The 22,547-nt window shown below is 36.4% G+C and overlaps 1 protein-coding gene across 1 annotated transcript; it reads right to left on the bottom strand.

Moving 5' to 3' along the window:
* Positions 1 to 4,448: 4,448 nt before the first annotated feature.
* On the bottom strand, positions 4,449 to 11,858 carry LOC311305019 (adhesion G protein-coupled receptor F5-like). The gene is made up of 10 exons (XM_084432455.1): positions 11,658 to 11,858; positions 10,273 to 10,464; positions 9,996 to 10,142; positions 9,722 to 9,894; positions 9,447 to 9,614; positions 7,730 to 9,088; positions 7,450 to 7,491; positions 5,502 to 5,561; positions 5,310 to 5,373; positions 4,449 to 5,144 (listed from the first exon to the last, which is right to left on the bottom strand). The coding sequence occupies exons 1-10, from the start codon at positions 11,815 to 11,817 to the stop codon at positions 5,062 to 5,064; spliced, it is 2,448 nt and encodes an 815-aa protein (XP_084288581.1). The 5' UTR covers positions 11,818 to 11,858; the 3' UTR covers positions 4,449 to 5,061.
* Positions 11,859 to 22,547: the final 10,689 nt, after the last annotated feature.

Genomic DNA, 22,547 nt, shown 5'->3' with positions numbered 1-22,547 from the left:
TTGAGTGTCTTCGTTCGGAGAGAGCCAACAACAGCCAATCGCAACAGGAGGACATCATTCACGGTATAGCAACCAATCAAAAGATTTTCAGAGAAGCTGCGATATGGCATTTGTTAACAGGAAGGTCTGAGCCCCGCCCCTTAAAGTGTTAAAACTGACTCGTGTGCGTAAAGATTTCAGCTGCGCGTGTGTTCAAATCTGCGCGCGCGTGTAGAAAAGAACTCGAGCGTGTAGAACCTGTCAGTAGTGATGGCCAGATCGAGGCCTCGTGAAGCAATTGAAACAGTTGAACCAAATGTGCCATATTGTTTCGAGGCTTCGAATCAATCCGACACCCGTCTCAACGGTGACACCTAGTGGTCACTTGCAGGTGTTGATCTGAAACAACCTTGACGAGCCATTAAAAAAATGTGTTGTTTTTTTATTATTATAATTTTCTAATATGTGAAGATTGTAACCTATAGGCTCCTCACTGTGCATAATGTTATTTTGGTCTTGCAAAATGAATATTAATAAAAGAAATCAAGCCACAATGTCTCACTTTTTTAGAGATTTTTATTCAAAAATATTAATTTCTCTGCTGTGGAAGGACTTAGACTACTTCTTTTTTTACAGATAATTTCTCCAGCCTTTGAAAAAATCCTCTCACAAGGGACACTTGTTACTGGCATGCAAAGATATAGTTTTGGTGATTTTCCTTTTATTGTGACAGGACAGTAGAGAGATGACAAAAAAACGAGGCGGGAAAGGTCCACGAGCCGGGACTCGAACTCGGGACGCCCGAGTGCAAAGGCGCTACATCGGCGCACTGACCACGAGGCCATTGACGCCGACGGCGGAGATATTTTTTTTAGCTAGGACATACAAATGAGGAAAGATTACTGCTATCTCTTTCCAGTTTCATTTAAATTCATGTTAAATTTAAATGCAAGCCTAAATAGCCTATAACTAATCAAATCGCACTATGTCACTATATCACCAAAAATCCGCTATCTCAAAATCAAACTCCTCTCACAAAAACCCACGAGGTCAAGATGCGTTGATTTCACTTTTATACAGATGTGCGACTGTGTGGTCTGTTCCCGACCGTGTCAATCAAACGCTGATTCGGCGGACCACACCTGATGAAACACTTAGTGAAACACTTCGAGGCTTCGTTTGGCCATAGTCACGTGACATAGGTGTTTTGAATCACGCTTCGGATCAGTGTTTCGAAACATCTGCGCTTCGGGATCTCGCAAAGCTTCGGAACGACTGTTTCGCGTCAGCCATCCTTACCTGTCAGGACTTGCGGCTGTTATTTCTGCTTGCGACTTGTTAATTTGTGTGCACAATCATATTTTTTGTGCTCCAGTTTGGTATTTGAGAGTTCTGCATGTTTACATTTCACGTGCGAGCTTTGTCACGTTGCTCACACTGTTGCAATTCACTTGCGCGCTGTGTTTATGCGCTTGCGCTGTTTTGTCCACCATTTGACACCATAGGCTTCTTTCTTATTGGTTGTCGCTCGCGAAAATCGCTTCTCATTTGCATAAAGTTGACATTTCTGAACTTTTGTCGCGCGTCTCGTGTCGCTTGACACGCCCACATTCTGTCGCCAACGGTCACTGTCGTTCGTGTCGCCGGAAGTCGCCAGCGCTCCATTGAAATGAATGGGATCATGTTGCTTTGTCGCTGCGTGTCGCTGGCGGTGTGAACGGGGCTTTACTGGATGCTCAGGCGTGACACGACAAAATCCCAGACAGTGGCTGAGAACCAATTCGCCTACTTATGGCGCTTTTCCATTAGGCCTACCAGTACCAGCTCGACTCGACTCGACTCAGCTCGGCTCGGCTCGCTTTTCGCTCCGTTTTCCATTGCAGATAGTACCTCCACAATAGTACCTGCCTACCTGGACGTCATAGCGACGCCGCAGGAAACTGCCATGACTAACGGTGCGTTTCCACTACAGCGGCAAAATTCCGCTCAGTGCCGCTGGAAACGCTGTAACGTCTCCGCTTTGGGGTGTGTCTGTTGCGAGTGTGTTTAATCTAAGTTTTTTTCAACACACGGACAGTATAATCATCAGCGATGCACGCGATTACATTTAGAAATAGACAAGCTTTGTTTCCAAATGCACCAAGCAAAGATCCTTTCAATTTTATAAACTTTTATAAACCCAGCCAATATAATCACAATGAACACATCCAAAATTAAATCTTTAACATATATATAACAACTGCAAAGCGTCTAATTTGTAAACAAAATGATTTACGCACTAAATCCAGCATAAACTCCAACACAATTTGCATATTTTTAAACTCTCAAAACAGACGTCACATCCCGAACCTCACAGCAATTGGCTGCCGACAGCGTTTTTCGCTTGATATTTGCATAAAGTCGAGAACTGCCCAACCTTTTGACGCTCTCGGTCGCTCTCAACGCTTTCTCCGGTCCGCTGTCAATCCCAAAATGCACTGCGCGAGCGTGAAGCTCGACTTCCATAGGAATTAATTGAAAACGCTCGCTCCGCTCCGCTCGCACCGCGCCAGTGGACACGCACCGTTAATCTTTTACGCGAGACACACCACACACACACAGGGCAAAGGAGGAAATCGAGTGTATGCTGTTTTTGGATGTTTTTGTTTTTGTTTTTGCTGTTTTTTATTCAGGATACTCCGTCTGGCGCGTGCAATGATGACGCAGTGAATAGTGACGATTCTCTCTGACCAATCAACAGTCTGCTGTGTTTTCACGTCACATTTTAGTATCGCCTCAGCTCAGAACCTCGCCGGAGTACCTGGAAGCAGGTACAGGTACAACTTTTACACAGTGGAAAACCAAACAGAGCCGAGTCGAGTCTAGCCGAGCCCAGCCAAGGCGAGCTGGTACTGTGTAGTGGAAAAGCGCCATTATACTACAACCTAAAAGTATGTACTTTTTTTGTGAGGAAAAAGTACATACTTTTGAGTGTGTAGCAAAAGAGTATGCACGTTCTGGGACATACTTCGATGACGTCATGCAACGTGAACGAGAACGTGGTTGCCTAGTTACGCACACCGCACTGTTAACAAAACATTTTACATTTCATTCATTCTTATACAGTACCAGTCAAAAGTTTGGAAACACTACTATTTTTAATGCTTTTGAAAGAAGTCTCTTATGCTCATCAAGCCTGCAGTTAAAAAAAAAAAAAAAAAACCAAAAAAAAAAACAGTAATATTATGAAATATTATTACAATTTAAAATAATGGTTCTCTTTTTTAATATACTTTAAAATGTAATTTATTTTTGTGATGCAAAGCTGAATTTTCATCAGCAAATACTCCAGTCTTTGGTGTCTTATGATCCTTCAGAAATCATTCTAATATGCTGATTTATGATCAATGTTGGAAACAGTTGTGCTGCTTAATATTTTTTTATAACCTGAGATACTTTTTTCAGGATTATTTGATGAATAAAAAGTTAAAAAGAACTGTATTTATTTAGAATAGAAATCTTTTGTAACAATATACACTACCGTTCAAAAGTTTGGGAACAAATTTTTTTTTTTTTAAAGAAATTAGTACTTTAATTCAACAAGAATGTGTTAAATTGATAAAAGGTGATGGTAACGATTTATATTGTTAGAAATGTTTTTATTTTGAATAAATGCTGTTTTTATGAATAAATGCTGTTAACGTTTTACTCATCAATGAATCCTGAAAAAAGTATTCCAAAAAAATATATTAAACAGCACAACTGTTTCCATCATTGATAATAACTGAGTATCAAATGATCATATTAGAATGATTTCTGAAGGATCATAAGACACCAAAGACTGGAGTACTTGCTGATGAAAATTCAGCTTTGCATCACAAAAATAAATTACATTTTAAAGTATATTAAAAAAGAGAACCATTATTTTAAATTGTAATAATATTTCATAATATTACTGTTTTTTTTTTTTTTTTTTTTTTTTTTTTTTAACTGCAGGCTTGATGAGCATAAGAGACTTCTTGCAAAAGCATTAAAAATAGAAGTGTTTCCAAACTTTTGACTGGTACTGTATGTCCAATATAATTTTATTTACTATTCCCATCTTTTTTTCCACAATACATTTACAATGTGTTTTACCATATTGAGGAGTGAAGCAGGGCGTTGTCGTAGATCAACCAAACGCAGGTCGTTTGTGAGGCGGCTGGTTTCATGTGCAATGAATGTGTGTAACGAAAACTAACGTAGGCTACTTATTTTCTGAGTTAAAATATTTAAAGTTTATAGTATAACTATTGTTTAACGTATTTTATACTTAATTTTATACTTTATATAGCAGTATAATACTCAAAAATACCCCGATGAAAATGAACCATGCTTTTACTATAGTAAAAGTGTAGTAACCATGTTTCTTTGATTGGACTGATAAAGTTAACATTTGTACAGCCACAGTATTACTACAAATAAGTCAGTGTGGTTAAACTATGGTTAGTGTAGTAAAAGGTGTTTATTTTCATAAGAGTTTATAGTAAGGTATAAATCCAAGACAGAAACATAAAAAGAAATACATAAAAAAAGACACTTGCATGACACTGTACTAGAGCCTTTTTATTTACCCTACAAGATAAACACGCTACTTTTTTGGCACAACATAAACCCATTAATATTACGAGACAATAAAATATAACTTTAATTAGGGTTAAACATTTGAATTCTTACACTTAAAAACTGAGGGCGCATCTCCGCTTCTGCGTGTCCATAGCAGACTGAGAGTGCCCTTGCAAGGCAACATGCCCAGTGCATTATGGGTGTTAAAGTTTTCCTACTTATTTGGCAAAGGGGAAGACAACAGCCTTTTTTCTGTTTTCTCAAGTCATCTTCAAGCAATTTTAGCATGAAGATGCATTTAATTCAGTTACAGTAATCATTTTGGGAACATGTGGAATTTATTAAAACAGGACATAAAATAGGATGTTATGTAACTGTTTTTTTTTTTTGTTTTTTGTCATATTGAAACCTTATTTCTATTATATCAGAACATAGAAACATTTCTTCCACCAAACACCAACAGACATTGCAGTGGAGGAAACACTTTTGGAGTATCTTTTAAGTGTTGATAATGGAATATGAGCCGTTGGAGCTGTCTGTAACTGCTGAGGAAGTGTTGGCTTCAGACACGTTGTATACATCTGCAAATAGTTAGATGTATGTTACTTACATCTATTGTCTTTACATTAATTCATTAAGCAGACTTTTATCTAAATGATAAATATAACTCATGAATAATATCTATATTCTCATTATTGAACATATATTAATAAATGTTTGTTTTTAGATGTGTGTCATCTACTTACTCCTCCGCCGGATCCATGGCAAGAAATTGAGTAGAGGTCTGGATGATGATCCTGCACTGGTGTTCTGTAAGGTGATATCAATCAAAATATGGTAGTCAATGTAAAAATGGATAAACATTGGTTAGAAGTTCAACATTAGTTAAAGTCTTATAGAGCTCATAAAAGGATGTGCTTTTATAGAATGGCATTTACATTGGTATGGCTGGAACTGAGTTTCTGTAGTGACAGCTTTCCTTGTAGTGACTGACGAACCTGCAATCAAAGATCTCTGGTTAACGTCCAGAAATTTGTTGAAAGTCTCTTAAATGTCTGCTAATTACACAGAATGTTTTTTTCTGATTTGATTTAATCGATTTAATTGATGACGAATATCAGGAAATATCTGACGTGGTGTACCAACGGCCAGGTATTTCCTGATAACACGCTCTCACACATTAATTTTTTTCACCATTTTGGGAGGAGTAAAATGTATATATATGGCTTCAACAACCAGATGCATTTACATTTTAATCTAAAATGTGTCTCCTGAAGTGGTTTGAGTGGTTTTATTTAAAGTAGCCATCTGATCAGAGAAAATGTGTGAAGTGACTAGGTGTAAATAGATCTCAAGACTATCACAACTTCTGTTTAATGCTGACTTTTAACTTTATATATTTAACTTAACATATATATATATATATATATATATATATATATATATATACATATATATATATACCTCTCGAAAAGTATCCTTTTGTTTTCAAGTGTTAGTAAGTGAATGTCTACTTAATCAAGCGCTGTTTGTGTTCTTAAGTTGGCTGTCTCAGAACTGTCTGTTACTGACTGAAAAGCCATTTCAGATGACTGGTGAGAGAGCCGTTTGAACAAATGTAAATTGATTCAGACCGTTTGGCAAACCTGTTTGGCCAATTTAAGAAAAGAACTGACTCAAAGGGGTGATTAATTCACTTATGATTGCCATCGCTGGTTCAATCAAAAGAAATATGGAACACACATAACTTCTAAAATAATTGCAGGCAGAGCTCCGACTGACCTGAGAAATGCTCTCCCTGCAAATATTTCAACAGTTATGTGCGTTCCGTATTAACAGATAAAATATTTATAGATAAAATTTCAAATCAAATCAACATTTCATGTTCACTTGTTTGGTGGGCAGCCATGTAATAAGCAGGATAAAAACAGTAAATAAACCTAGGCCAATATTAAAAAAATAATTAAGTGGCTTTAAAAAAAAAAAGCGGATAATTTACTCACCCCGATGTCATCCAAGATATCCATGTCTTTCTTTCATTAGTTGAAAAGAAATTAAGGTTTTTGAGGAAAACATTCCAGGATTTTTCTCCATATAATGGACTTCAATGGCAACCAACTACTGTATACCAATGTTTAAAGAAAGTTCAAATGTCCGTCTCAATGCAGCTTCCCAGTCGAGAAATAAGGGTCTTATCTAGCGAAACAATCGGTCATTTTCTAAAAAAACTAAAATATATATATATACTTTTTAACCACAAATGCTCGTCGTGTACCATCTCTGAGATGTGCCACACACTGCGTCATCACGTTGGAAAGTTCACGCGTCACGTCATCTATCTAAGTTATTTGCCTGTATACTCTGGTTCAAAAAGGTAGGAAAGGGCGAAAAATTCCATCTCATTTTCTCCTCCAATTTCAAAATCGTCCGACATCTTTGTTTTAATTTATTATTATTATTAATTTGTATTTTTTTCGTGACCTTTCCAACGTGATGATATAATATGTGGCGCATCTCAGAGATGGTACAAGATGGGCATTTGTGGTTAAAAAGTGTATAATTGTTTTGTTTTCTTTTGAAAATGACCGATCGTTTCGCTAGATAAGACCCTTATTTCTCGACTGGGATCGTGTCGAGACTTTGAAGCTGCATTGAGACGGACATTTGAACCTTCTTTAACATTGGAATAGTTGGTTGCCATTGAAGTCCATTCTGTGTTGAAAAATCCTGCAATGTTTTCCTCAAAAACCTTAATTTCTTTTCGACTGAAGAAAGAAAGACATGGATATCTTGGATGACATCAGTAAATTATCAGCTAATTTTTTTTGAAAGTGAACTAATCCTTTAAGCTCTTTACAAAACAACAGAAGTAAGCTTGTACTGTACCTTCCCATCTAGAAGCGTTCCAAACACCAAAATAAAAAATCCCTATTAAAGGAAGTGTTACAATTGAAAATACAAATGAAATTCATAAAAACACAGACATTAAGAATAGATCAATGAGCAGCATTAGAGTAGAATGTTAATATGTTCTAGATAAAAAATTACATCAAAATATATATATTTTTATAAAAAATAAATAAATAATTATATATATATATATAATTATTTATTTATTTTTTATAAAAAAAAAAAAAAAGGTTTATATAGAGACAGAAAGTGATACCTGCAGTGAATTGAGGAGTGCAAACACCACACGAATGCCTATTTCACGGGACACCATGGTTCCAATTCCAAATCCCCATGTTAGACCAAAGATAGGAGTCAATATGGCCACACATCGGGCAATGACCACCAGGGCATGTTTCTCATGCAGTTGAGTTGTGGCACCAACTCCTCTCCTCAACATCTTATACAGAACCACAATCAAAACCACAAGGTTTATGGCTACAATAGTGAGAGCTGGAATCACAAATGCCAGCAGTGCCTTAGATTCATTCCAGTTCAGCCAGCATACTAATTCTTTCGTGATATATTTATGAGGTCCAGCTGTCGACGCAACAGTAATGACCGCTATGAGTAAAGGTGCACCATAACCGACTATGAAGGCAATAGCCATCATTGTGGACCTTGACATTTGGGACAAGACCATGACTGTACGGTAAAAGAGCAGCAGCGCAGAAATTAACATCCAGAAGAAAAGAGCCAGGTAAAAAAAGTGCATGAAGAAAACCGCTGGACTGCAGCGACCCACTGATGTTGGTTGCTCTTGTTCTGCGACTGCGGCTCCAATGATAAAACAGATGTTTGCGATCAGCAGGGACACGGCAATGTTGACTATGGAGACATGTCGTATGTAGGATGTGTCATTTCTTGTCAATGACTTCCACACGATAATCTCAATAATGAGGCACAAAATCAAGCTGGCCATTGAAATAGCAACACCAATGTAAGTTATATAAGCCAAAGCCAAGAAATCATTAACATCTATGGCGAATGGGGACATCAGGATGGAAAAAGAGGTTGTGTGGTTGCATTCACATGTGATCTTGCCAGTTTCGTTCCCTGAGGGTTTTACTTTACATCCAGTGGAATCCCATGCGTCAAGATTGAAGTTCCAAAAGACACACTGAGGATTTCTCAAAGATGCATTCGTAATGCCAAAAGTAAAAGAAATGTTGTTAAGCGGTGGGTTAACCTTAACAACTACCACATTTCCATTGATGAGGGAAACTGATTTCCTGCTGTCACTATTACTAGTATCACGAGTAGGCAGGATTTTGTCAAGATTTGCAAAGACGATAATGGTTAAGGAGGTTGGTGTAATAACCTGTGGTATCAGAATCTCAGTAAAGTTTGACAGTTTTGATGTTCCACTATATGATGTTGTTACTACTGTTCTGGTCAACTCAAGGGATTTTGTGCTACTAATCGTAAAATTGTCCTCAATGATATTTTTACTTATATTCTCAACAGCGGCCAGAAGTACAATGCTGGTGTTTTTTGATGTGCTGTTATTATTCAATTTAGTCCATGAATAAGTGGTATTATTTGATACAAGGATGTCCACTGTTTGAAGAAAACCCTGAAAAAATAAAATAAAATAAAAAATACGTTTAGTAGAAACAGTATTTAGTATTTAGATTGGACAATTTTCTAATGCATAAATATATATTCGATTTTAACATAAATACTTACAAACATTTAATTCATGAGAATCAAAAGAGATCAAAAGGTTGTTTCAGAGAATTCTGTATGATGTATCAAAATGACTAAAGACATTTCCCAATGGAAACTGAGAATATTTGCATGATTTTTTTGCTATTAATATTATTATATAGTTCATATTGTTAAAGATCGCTAATATTTTATACAAGCAAGGTTTTTACACCACTTTTTTTTTACTTTTTACACACGATTTGCACAAACTCGAATTTACATACCTCGATCACAATTTTATTGAAGGTAAAGTTTTTTGAGATGTTGGCAATTTGTGAAAGTATCTGAACAATTGTTTGGACAGTCACAGGAGACTGTGTTATTTCCGGATTATCCTGCACTGCAACACTGAGATTAGCCACAAAATCTTGTATCTGCTCCACAATCAAGACCTAAATTACAGATAAATAAAAAAACAAGACATTTTTGAAATCTTTCAAATGGATCATAGTTTTCTTTCTTTCTTTTAAAATAAATAAATAGACAACCAATAGATTACCTCAACTTTCCTTTGAAGGTCTTTAATGACTTTAACTACACAGTTTTCCTCTATTTGACTCCATCCCCCTGATATACACTTATAAGTTATGGTGCCTTCTTTGCTGTTTTCACAGGGTCCATTTACAGTATCACCTATGTTTCCATCTCCAAATGAGCTATTACAGGCAGATGCTGCAAGTCAGAAAAAAAATCGATTGTTTGTTTTAGACAACTACAACAGATAAATGAACTTGCTGCTGAATCATGTAAAGAATGAAACACTTATGGCTTACTTCCTTTGATTGTGTCAATTTTGACACTTTTCCTGCTATCACTGAAAATTTGTAGTGCTGGTTGGTTCTTGATTCGACATGTAAAGGTTTTTTCAGCACAATCATCGCTCTTGATTTCATATTTTAATACGAGACATCTGCTGCCATCTGATTGCATAAAATGGGTAAATACAATCGTTGGAACATATTAAAACATTCCCTGTTTTAGTGAAACTTATAACTGCATTCTGTAACTTTTGTAAGATTATATTGCAATATAAATATCTGTATGAACAACCTGGAGTTTCAGTCGATTCGTCCCACGTAACATCGTAATTATCATCACAGCAAGACAGTCGGATTATCTGGGAAGTACACTGAAACTTTGTATCCATTATATTCAGCAGGATATTGGGACGTGGTTCAAGAAGTATATTTTGCCACTGAATATAAGGTAATGAGGCCCTTTTAATAATACAGGAGTATCTACCTGCAAGTGAAAAAAAATGCATACATACATTACTTTTAAGCAGTAATTTTCTATTATTGTTCTATTATTCTATTATTACTATAGTTATTTGGTTTAAGATTTTTGTTTTAATCAAATATGCCCAAAATGAGAGCAATATATGCCTAGGAAGTCGTACAACAGTATGATAATTGTCAATATTTACTTACCTCAACATAATTCTAACTCTGTATGATTTTTGTGTGCAAAAAATCCTGAAATTAATGTTGTTATTCTCTTATTTACGGTCATGTGACATGCGATTACATTTTCTCCCCCGACATACACTTTTCCTTTATCTCTTTGCCGGCCGATATTCCTATACAGTAGGCTACAGTCTACCTCTAGCTAGCAATAAAAAAAAATAACATTTCTGATACAGGATATAAGTCACTATGGTTTTAATACCCAACATTATTTAAAACAGCTAAAGGTGCCTTAATTTGCCCCTTGCACTAATATCCAAGTGTCTATTCATGCATATATGTAGTCAACTAATTTATCAAACTAGTGAAAACATAAGTAATGTTTTTTTTGGGTGTGTGTGCTTGTGAATTGAGCAAAAATAAAAAAAAATCAAATCAAATTTTGTTATTTATTTATTTACATTCCAAGTGAACTTTCTATTATTTCTAATCATATCCTGATGTTAAATTGTGGACATTTCAGTTTTGACATTTCTCCGACTAAACTGATCTCTGGATTATTTATTCACTGAGATTAAAAGATTAATATAAAAACTGATTTTAAAAGTGGCTTAATTTTAAAAGAAAACATCTCAAGCACATCTGCACACTACACAGGATTTCAGTTTATGCACAGTACAAGGGGAAGGGCTGACTTGTTTAATATTAATTAACCCTTGTGTATCAATTAAAAAAATTAACATGGGAGCTTGGGAGCATAGACTTAAGTTTTGTCTCATTTTAAAGAAGACCCACAGCAGATTATTGTTGAAGTAAAAAAAAATAAAATAAACGGTTATAGAGATTTAAGTTTATAAAAATGATTTTATATAAAATATAAGTTTCATGAAACATGTTGAACTCTAAAACTGCTTGAAAATCAAAGCAATAAATCTAAACAAGCCATGTTCCAAATTTGAGGTTAATATCTGTTCAGTCAGTCGTGTAAATTACCATTGATAGGACAAAGATTAATTATGTGTGACTCACCATTGTCTTTCTCTGTAGCACTGTTCACAAAGAGAGTGCTAAGGTTATTGTCACCATCTATAATGGTATAATATTGAGGGTATAGTGCAGGATCTTTGCCATTCACTGTCCATGTCATTTTACCCTGAACAGATGCTGGGCGAACACATTTCAGCTCCATCGTTTCAAGGGGATACCATTTTACTCTAACTGACAGGATCTTATTTTCTGAAAGCAAAATTCATATAGCTTCATGGGGGAGAATAGAACTGTTTTTAAAATGTTTAAGATTAGACAGTGACAACCCTTACCATTTTCAGAAAAAGAATTCTCTAGTACAGGGATTCCTGCATCCTGGAGAGTTTGTACAACATTTAAGTTTGCTGATGAAAAATCATCGCCGTTAGGGTCGCTGAGGCTGTTGGTTTTTACTTTAAATTCATAGTCTGCTATAATGCTACCAGGCCTATGGAGTAACACACATACCACAACAACGAGAAAACACTGTTTTAACAAGAGGTACAAACTAAAATGGAACTTTCAGAGTGAATGTTTATATCATAGACCTTACCTGAAGCCAGTGACTGTACATGAATCTTTACTGTAGGAAGACACACCTTCGTAACTTTTATCAATCTGTAAAAAGTAAGTGTAACCAATTCATATTAGGAAGTATACCAGACCTATGATAAAAATGAAAATTAAAAATGATATAGTTTTTAAGAAGAAATTTCAAGAACCAGAGATATATAGATTTTTTATTAGTTATAGTTATTTTATTATAGAATTTATTTATATTTAGAAAAATGGCAGCATCATTATTTTATTTTTACACAGAGATATGTTGACTTAAAGGGCACCTATTATGCAAAATTCACTTTTACATGGTGTTTGAACATAAATGTGTGTTGGCAGTGTGTGAGCAAAACCACCCTAGAATGATACAAATCCGCCCAGTGGTTTTTTACAATCTCAATAAATCATAAGCACTGTCTCAGAATGAGCTGTTCTAAGATTCTATGCAATGTGATGTAGAATTGCCCAGGCCCCTCCCACGACTGATGATTGGCACTGCAGTTTGAGCATAGACCCGCCCTGAGTGAGCTGGACACAGAGTCCGCCATTGTTTCGACGCTTGAGCAGCTGTAGACAAGAATGTCTCCTAAGCGACTGAGGTGTGTTGTTGGATGTAAGAATGAACATAGCAGTCTTCATTTACTCTCGTTGTTACTCGAGGGTGGATCAGTACTGTTCGTGATCCAGCTTACAGTCTTCAGAGCGACAGGACTAACGTTACTGACCACGGCAGAAATGAAAGTGAGAGCGCGCTCTTTATGACAGCTCATCGAGTCATTTTACGGATATAAGGTTTACCTGTTTATTAAGCACCCTCTGAAAAGTTGTGTTTATATTTGTTTACTGTTAGTTGTAACGAGTGTTTTGTAGGGCTGTTGGAACGAATTCCGAAATTCGAATATAATTCGAATATTAAAAAAATCAATACTATTCGAATGCTGAAGTTCCTATTCGAATATTGCTTTTTTATGTTTTTTTTTTTTTTTAATGCAATCTTGCCTTTCTCGCCGCCTTGGCACACACATGTGAAAATTAAATGCTTTTGTTTCGTCTGATAAACAATAAAGTTTTTGAATCGTAACACAATTGTGCACGTTATCCACGCTGTATCATCATAACAACTGTCAAAAGTCGCGGAGAGGAATGTCTCCACGGTAACGGAGATCAACAATTTGATTCTCAGTCCACATTACAACGTGAAAACGGCGTCTTCAAATATATCCACTTTGGAGTGCGTTTTCATTAATAAAAACGCCGTCTCATTGTGGAAGGAAGGCCAAAACGGAGAGGAAAATATACGTTATTTTTTTTTATAACAACTTACAACTTGACAAGCTAGGCGATCTGTCCGAGGAACCGCCGCTAAAACAGGCAAGAATTACTTATGTTCTGCCTCTCTCTCTCTCCTCATCACGGGGCTCAACTGCTACCAGCTGTCCGCCAAAAGGCAATAACAGACAAACTGACGGTTTATCTGTGAAGATATGAGACCGATCAACATCACGCATTGGCGATCCATAAGACTGTGTAATGTCGTAAATATTAATAATAGGATGAATTTGAGCATTTAATATTCGAATATTATTCGAATATTAAATAAAATAAGGAATGGAATTCGAATAGTATTATAGAGGAAGATTGACAGCCCTAGTGTTTTGTGTACTTCGCTGTGTATGTTGTTGAAAATGAAAGGGGGAGAGAGAGAGAGTTTATGGATAAGACTTTAATGCTCACTTCTTATACTGTGTTTATTCAGCTCTTACTGTGATTCTCTGGAGTAAAACTAACGCTTCATCTTTTGTGTGATGTACAATAAACTTCACTGAACTCATCAGTGTATTTTGGTCATCATTCGGACGGGGTCTGCTACAGCAGGCTTGCATTAATAGTGGATAAAAGCAGATGACAAGTAGATTATAACCATAATTAAACTAAACTATACCTGTTCAATCTCCATACAGCATATATTCTTTGGCTCTGTGGGCATTATTGTCCGACTCCGAGTCGAAATGAACACTGCAACTGAGAGTTCCTGTTCTGATATTATCAGATGAGGTTGTCCATAGTCCTGAACGCAAGCTTGTGAGGCTCCGCCCCCTGGTAGAGGTGGGCGGATCGATCCTGAAGTATGGATATACTGACGTGGTATCGAAAAGGATCGATCCTCACATAAAAATATCGATCCAAATGTGTGTTTTTTTTACCAGTAATTTGTATTAATTTAGCACGCAATTCAGTGGGTAAAATAAGCTTCTAAGTGGAAAAATAAGCGAATGTTAGCAGATAATTGTGTAGGATAGAACTTTTTCTCCTAGTCATCTGGATACAAGACGAAACCAATCAATCACAGAGAGCGTTCGATGCTGGTGCTTCGCTGAGCTCACAGGCCCAGTGCGCTTGGGAAACGAAGCCTTGCTTAGATGACAGAGAAACAATCGGGAGTTATTTTGCAATAAACAAAGCAAAAGTGTATATAACGGTTCAAAATGTTGACGTCAGTAAGATTTTTTTAATGAAATTAATATTTTTATTCAACAAGGATCGATGCATTAAATTGATCAAAAGTGACAGTCAAGGGTTTTTCACTGTTAAAAATCTACTTCATATAAATGCTGTTCTTTCAACTTTGTTCATCAAATAATTCTGCATAAAATGTATCATGGTTTCCACAAAAAATATGAAACTGTTTTCAACATTGATAATAATAAGAAATGTTTCCTGAGCTGTAAATCAGCATATTAAAATGAATTATCATCATGACTGGAGTAATGATGCAGAAAATTCAGCTTTGATCACTTGAATAAATTACAGTTTAGTATGACATAGCAAACAGATAGCCTATGTTAAATTGTAATATTACAGTTTTTACTGTATTTTTGATCAAATAAATGCAGAAGAGAATTAAAAATCTTACAGACCCCAAACTTTTGAACAGTAGGCTAGTGTACAATAGCACTTTTACTATAATTAGGGTACTTTTGTAAAAGTCACTGACTAATAATAATTACAGGCGAGTTGAGAGCACAAATCACAAAATATTTAGTAGTCATGAAAACGTTCAGATTTAGCATATTAATGATGCATTCACCTCATAAATCATGACACACTGCTCTAGCACAGGAAAGTGCATACAAGTTCAAGTGCATGCTTTTAAAATGAAAAAGTATTGGTATCGGTATCGATATCGGCGATACTGGGCCTGTATTTACTTGGTATCGGACCTATACCGAAATTTGCAGTATCGCCCATCCCTACCCCCTGGGCCGGCAGCAGCTGTTAATTTGCATTTAAAGGGATACTCCACTTTTTTCGGAAATAAGCTCATTTTACATCTCCCCCAGAGTTAAACAGTTGAGTTTTACCGTTTTAGAATCCATTCAGCCGAACTCCGGTTCTGACGGTACCACTTTTAGCATAGCTTAGCACAGATCATTGATTCTGATTAGTCCAGTAGCATTTCTTTCAAAATGACCAAAAAGTTTCAATATTTTTCCTATTTAAAACTTGACTCTTCTGTAGTTAAACCGTGTACTAAGATCGACGGAAAATGAAAAGTTGCGATTTTCTAGGCTGATATGGCTAGGAACTACTCTCATTCCAGCGTAATAATCAAGGAACTGTGTGTCTGTACCATGGGTGCAGCAGGCGTAATGATATGACGCAGCGCCTGAAAATAGTCCCCAGCTCGGTAACTTCTTCCAACGTGACCGGGACTAAGTTTGTCTAACCTATTAGACCTATTTTCAGGCGCTGCGTCATATCACTACGCCTGCTGCACTCATGGTACAGCCGCACAGTTCCTTGATTATTACGCTGGAATGAGAGTAGTTCCTAGTCATATAGGCTTAGAAAATCGCAACTTTTCATTTTCCGTCGATCTTAGTACACGGTTTAACTACAGAAGAGTCAAGTTTTAAATAGGAAAAATATTGAAACTCTTTGGTCATTTTGAAAGAAATGCTACTGGACTAATCAGAATCAATGATCTGTGCTAAGCTATGCTAAAAGTGGTACCGTCAGACCCGGAGTTCGGCTGAATGGATTCTAAAACGGTAAAACTCAACTGTTTAACTCTGGGGGAGATGTAAAATGAGCATATTTCCGAAAAAAGTGGAGTATCCCTTTAAAGGGCACACACTAAAACAGCGTGTTTTTCTGAGCCCCAAAAATTGACAATTTAAACATGCTGTAAAAAATTATCTTTTGGGTATTTTGAGCTAAAACTTCACATACATACTCTGGGGACATCAGAGACTTATTTTACATCTTGTGAAAAGAGTCATAATAGGTGCCCTTTAAGTAATATTTGTTTCATTATATGCCAACTGTGACACTTCTTATGTTTGCCTCAAGTTTGCATGCCTGCAATTCAAGAAGTATTAAAGATATCCTTTTAGATTATGGTTTTTAACCAACTTTTATTTTGGTATCTTCTTTTAAAGGCCCTCGATGGTTCAATCCCAGAGATACGGACATGTCAATGCAGCTCCATGAGTAAATGTGTATATTATACACATTTTCAGTGGTCAAAAACCAAATGTGGGTCACTTTGCATACAGTTCATACTTTTTTAAAGGGGAATATCTAAAGAACAGATAAAGTTAAAGCTAGAAATGTATTTAATTTTCTCCTATCAGCTCAATTGCAATCATTTGTAATTTTAGATTCTTGTTCTTATGAGACTTTTCTTTTGGAATCTTCTTTTTTAAGGCCCTAGATGGTTCAGTCTCATAGATATAGGGATGTCAATGCTGTAATCATAATGTGTCATTATGATACTGTGTATTTGAACAGATAGCTTCAGAAGCTGTTAAAATGAACACAATCCCATCTTCCAAATATCCCTAAAACTGATTAAAATATCGATTCTTATAAATACATGTTTGAGAGCAAGTTAATGTGCCTCAACTTAACCATTTTCAGTGGATTTTTGGTACTCAGAGAGATATGTTATATGTAATTCTTTTGATAGAGGGAAACTAGATTAATTCTAGTTTAAACATTATTTGTTCTTCAGACATTCCTCTTTAAATGCCATAAGTATCAGCTGTGTGCAAAGTTAACCACATTTGGTTTTTGAAGCTGCTTTAAAATCCCCAAATCCATGGGATTGAACCATTGAGCGCCTTTAAAATGAAGATACCAAAAGGAAAGTTTGTTAGGAACCAGAATCTAAAAGGATATTATGATATCTTTAATACTTCTTGAGTTACAGGCATGCAAAAGTGAGGCAAAAAAAGTGCTTTTTGCCATTTTTGAACTGTCACTGTTGGCATATAATGAAACAAAGATTGCTAAAGTCAACATATTTTACAAATAGACCTACCAATCTCTGTGTAAAAATAAAATCTGAGGTGAAAATTGTCATTTTGACCGCCCACTACAAAATAGTGGATTACTCAGTAAATATGTGACGTTTAATATTTTGGCTTTCGTCACTATTAATGTTTGTCTTTGTACAGAAAAAAATATGAAAAAAATAAAGAATTTGAGCTGTGGGAAGTTGGTTAATTTGACAAGGAAATGTCCCAATTCAATTTAGCATTACAGTTAATCATATATCCGGCTTAGAAAATGGCTCCGTTATGGCCAACACAGGGTTTGAAATTAACTTTTTCACCCACCAGCCAATTTGGCCACTACATTTTTAAGTTACCGGCCATTCAGAACTTCTACTAGCCAAAAAAAATAAATTTCACAGCTTTCATGTTTTTTTTATATGAAGGGGGCATTGTTTGCATGTGCGTGCGCGCCTCTTAGAGTTCTATTATGTAGCCAAATTTGTTATTTTTGTCATCCTCATTTGCTGTTAATTTGTTTTTGTTTTGTTTCCTAACCTTTGTGTTTAGTTTGTTGATTTTTGTTTTGAATGTGGCATCTTTCCGTGCCCTTGTGCTCTTATTTTGTAATTATTGCAGCTGATCCGGAGTGAAAGAATTTTTGTTTTAGTATGTGCAGATTGTAACAGTGGTGCTGTGTGGAGGAGAACACATCATTTTATTAAATATAAGGTAATTAGATTTTATTAAAGGAGTCATAATGTAGAAATTTCACTTTTCCACGAGAATCAATGTATGTTATGATTGCATAATGATTATACACTGGCCGGGAAGCCGATATTTAAAAGTGAAGCGTTTGTTTACCTCGGGGTTTGTAAAATAGGCCACGTGCACGCGCACGAAAAAACGAGATTTTGATTTCTTCCCCTTCTTGACGTCAAGACGGGGGAGGATATACCAAATATGGACACCGCAAACCTATGCCGCGGGAAGCCCGCCCCTCTCCCCCTCAGATTCAGTTTAGTTGACTCGAGAAAGATGGAGAAATCGAGTGCACACCTGAGATGCTCTGTGGGTGACTGCCACAAACAACATGCAAATGTGTTTTATCTACCAAAAACGGACGAAACTATCAGGGAACAGTGGATGAAATTCATTTTTAATGACGCTGTCCCAACAACTCTTTCAAGTGGCGTATCGTTAGGTGTGTGTGCTAAACATTTTACACCGGAATCTTTTACAAATTTGGGGCAGTATCAGGCGAACTTGGCCTCGAAGCTCCGTTTGGGAAAAGGTGCCATCCCAACCATCAGGGACTTGCCAGAAATTGAAAAGGTAAGACTGTGTTTTTATTGCTCTACTGTGGTTAACAAATAGCAGCTAACAGCTAATGCGGCTATTGTATGTAACGTTACCTTCGAGGTAAACACGGGGAATGGACTCTACGAATGCTAGCCACATCTTTCCACTTTGTTTTACACTAGCAGCTACAGTAGTGACGGTACAGGAGTCCATGCTCAGTGGCTAAAACTGTTTAAATGCAAGTATGAAAACAATATACCACTAAACATTATTAGCCAAACTCATGCAAAACATGCAGTTTGAAAATAGCTTTCAGTTAGTGGGGCTTCTGTAAGAATGTATATGGCAATGGTGTATTTTTTCTTTTTTCTTTGGTTGTGATTACAATTTCACTAACAATAAGTACCGTCACATTTAGTGAGCTATTGCAGTATTTTTTCTATGTTTTTGTACCGCTTGGAAGTAGTAAAATACATTCCTGCAACCAATCAACGCGCCCCTCATTTGCATTATTATAATGACCGTCCACGACAGCCAAAACATCGCATCAGATCTCGCGAGACAATAATGCCTTTAGAAATAAGGGTCTGAGGGGCTCTGTGTTGATTTTTTTTCCACTTTTCTTTTTTAGAAGTGCCTAAAATACTATAATAGAGCATTTGGGTATCCAAGGTAACACAACATTATGACTCCTTTAAAAATCCAACACCTGAACAATTAGACAAATGTCGAAAAGATGAACTTCTAGAAATAGCCGAACACTTTAAAATTCCAGTTTCAAAGCAATTGTTGAAAAAGTCTATTAAGGCTTTGGTATTTCAAAAGCTGGTTGAATTAAATGTGTTTGCGAAAGAGGTGGAAGATGAGGCAGCCGAAAAGCGTTCTTCCAGGTTTGACGTGTCAGAAGAAGGGTTGGGTGACACCGTGGAGGGAGAAGCCAAAGCCAAGGCAACTTTATTGCCCTTCCATTCTCTCCGTCGTCCATCGGTTCTGGGGATGCTGCACACCTTAAAGTGCGCCTCGCTCGAATTCAGATGGAAGCTCAGGATCGTGCTGAGGCACGTCAGGCTGAAATGAATTTGCGTATCCAGGTTCGAAAATTAGAGATAGGAGCTGATAAACAGGTTAAATTACATCAGCTTGAATAAGAGTCGATGAAAAGTCATTATGAATCAGTCGTATGTTCTGCTGATCCTTCTGTGTCCGTGGGGAATCTACATTTTCTACAATTACGTTTCTACAATTATGTTTGATATCACTAAGCATATCGTGTTAGTGCATCAGTTCAAGGAGAATGAAGTAGATTCATATTTTAATGCATTTGAAAGAATAGCTTCTTCACTTCGATGGCCAAAAGAGGCTTGGACTTTATTGCTGCAATGCAGACTTGGAGGAAAGACGCAGGAAGTCTTTTCAACCTTGTCCTTGGATGATAGTATGAAATATGATATTGTGAAAAATACTATACTTCATGCATACGAGTTGGTGCCTGAGGCATACAGGCAGAGATTTAGGAACCACAGGAACACAGGTCAGCAGAGTTATGTGGAATTTGCCCGTGAAAAGGAGATTTTATTTGATAAATGGTTAGCTGCAAGTAAGGTGCCCGATTTTAACTCGCTTAAAGATCTGATGATGTTGGAGGAATTTAAGAATTGCGTGCCCGAACGGGTGGTGACCGATTTGAACGAACAGAAGGTTGTATCTTCGTCACAAGCTGCAATTCTTGCTGATGAATTTGTGTTGACGCACAAGAATGTGTTTAGTTCGGTTCGTTCAGAGAAAACTGCAGGCTCTTTTTCTAGTCAGAGTTCACATTTCCGAGTTAAACAGAGTTCACCTCCAACACAAGAAATTAGAGAATGTTTCTATTGCCATAAGCGAGGGCACAGAAGCGTAAAAGCCAGAAATTCGCAGATTCTGTGCAATACGCTGTATTTAATAGATCACTAAATCCACACAGATTTGGCTTACGCAAACTTCCCCAGCAAAGTGAGTAAACATAGTAACACGCCAATTTGGCTAGTGTTAATTTCAAACCCTCACGAAACAGAAGAAAGTATAAATAATAAATATTTACCTAAAAAAATACACTGTATTATAAAGCTTGCATTAAAGGGACAGATCACCCAAAAATGAAAATGTTGTCATCACTTACTCACCCTGAAGTTGTTCCTAACCTGTAAGAGTTTCTTTCTTCTATTGAACACAAAAGAAGATATTTTAAAGAATGTTTGTAATCAAACAGCTGATGGTGGACACTGACTTCCATATAGTAGAAAAAAATAAAAATACCATGGAAATCAATGGCTTCCGTCAACTGTCTGGTTACCAACATACTTTAAAATATCTTCTTTTGTGTTCAACAGAAGAAAGAAACACATACAGGTTTGGAACAACATGAGGGTAATGGTGAATGAAGTATTGAGTGAATTATGCATAAATAATCAATATATTTCATATGAAAAATTTGAAATACTCACCGCTGACTTAATTTGAGCAGCATACTTGATGTATTTAATACTATTGGGCTTGCTGAGATTGATATCAAAATCTTCATTTATTGTCATTGACCTTTTATGAACTAAAAAACGCAACAACAACAAAAAACACACACAAAAAAACATTAATTTAGTGCATTAGTTTATCCATTTCAGTCATGTGAATTTTTTGGTTAATTCACCATATTTATGACAATCAGCAGGGTAAAATAATGGCAGTGGATATAAAAATTAAATATTCAAGGCCATATTGAAGCCAGTAAGCAAATTTACATTTAAAAAACTGCTTTCAAATAAATTCTGTGCAAAATTAGCACTTTACTTTAAAGTGTTGACGGGACCGTTATCAAAATATGAAGCCATCACTGACATTTTAATAATAATAATAAATATATGTGTTGTCATGACATTCATTTTCTGGTCATTTGTTTTTACAGTACATACCTGATAATGGTTCTGCAGGTGGTGGTTGTGGTGCTAGTGTCAATAAATCCAAAAACAATCAATAAAAAAAAAGAGAAAAAGAAAGAAATTAACCAATAAAAAATAAAGACATCTGACCATTCCTGAACATGTTTACAATAAATCAGTTTCAAAAGTAAAACTTGTTTGCATTTGTCACGAAGCCAACTATCAAACATATCATTAAAACCAACAAATTGGTACTTAATTTCATTAGAGATGGGATTGATAACTAACTTTGAAGCTATCATTAATAACTTAAAACTTCTAATAACTGTTAAAAGGTTCTATGTGTGTTGTCATCAAGTACATTAATAATAATAATAATGTAACATTTATATTGTGGTTTTCTCTGTACTCTATCTTACATATGGAAGAGGGGAATCTCCTACAGCATTCACCTGGATGATGCGACGGCAGCCATGTTGTGCCAGAACACTAACTACACACCAGCTTATTGGTGGAGAGGAGACAGAGTGATGACGCCAATCAGTATATGGGGATGATTAGGAGGCCATGATGGATAAAGGCCAATGGGCAAATTTGGCCAGGATGCCGGGATTAAACCCCTACTCTTTTATGAAGGACATCCTGGGATTTTTTATAACCACAGAGAGTCAGGACCTCGGTTTAATGTCCACAGGGTGAGCGCCCCCTGCTGGCCTCACTAATACATCTTCCAGTAGCTACCTGATTCCCTTTCGAAAGTGAACACGCACTGCATCGATGACGCTATTGGAGAACACCCTCCACGTGAACCGGTGTCTGAAAAGCTATCCAATCACGGCAAT

This window comes from Rutilus rutilus (assembly GCF_951802725.1).
Source record: "Rutilus rutilus genome assembly, chromosome: 15".
In the NCBI taxonomy this organism is placed as follows: Eukaryota; Metazoa; Chordata; class Actinopteri; order Cypriniformes; family Leuciscidae; genus Rutilus; species Rutilus rutilus.
This window is presented reverse-complemented; position numbering and strand designations above follow the sequence as displayed.

Excerpts from the sequence above, each read along its gene's own strand:
- LOC311305019 (XM_084432455.1), bottom strand. The coding sequence starts at position 11,817 with ATGGAGCTGAAATGTGTTCGCCCAGCATCTGTTCAGGGTAAAATGACA. Across the intron at positions 7,492-7,729 it reads CACTCCTCAATTCACTGCAG|GGATTTTTTATTTTGGTGTT; the intron begins GTATCACTTTCT and ends TTCCTTTAATAG. Across the intron at positions 5,145-5,309 it reads GCCATGGATCCGGCGGAGGA|ATGTATACAACGTGTCTGAA; the intron begins GTAAGTAGATGA and ends AACTATTTGCAG.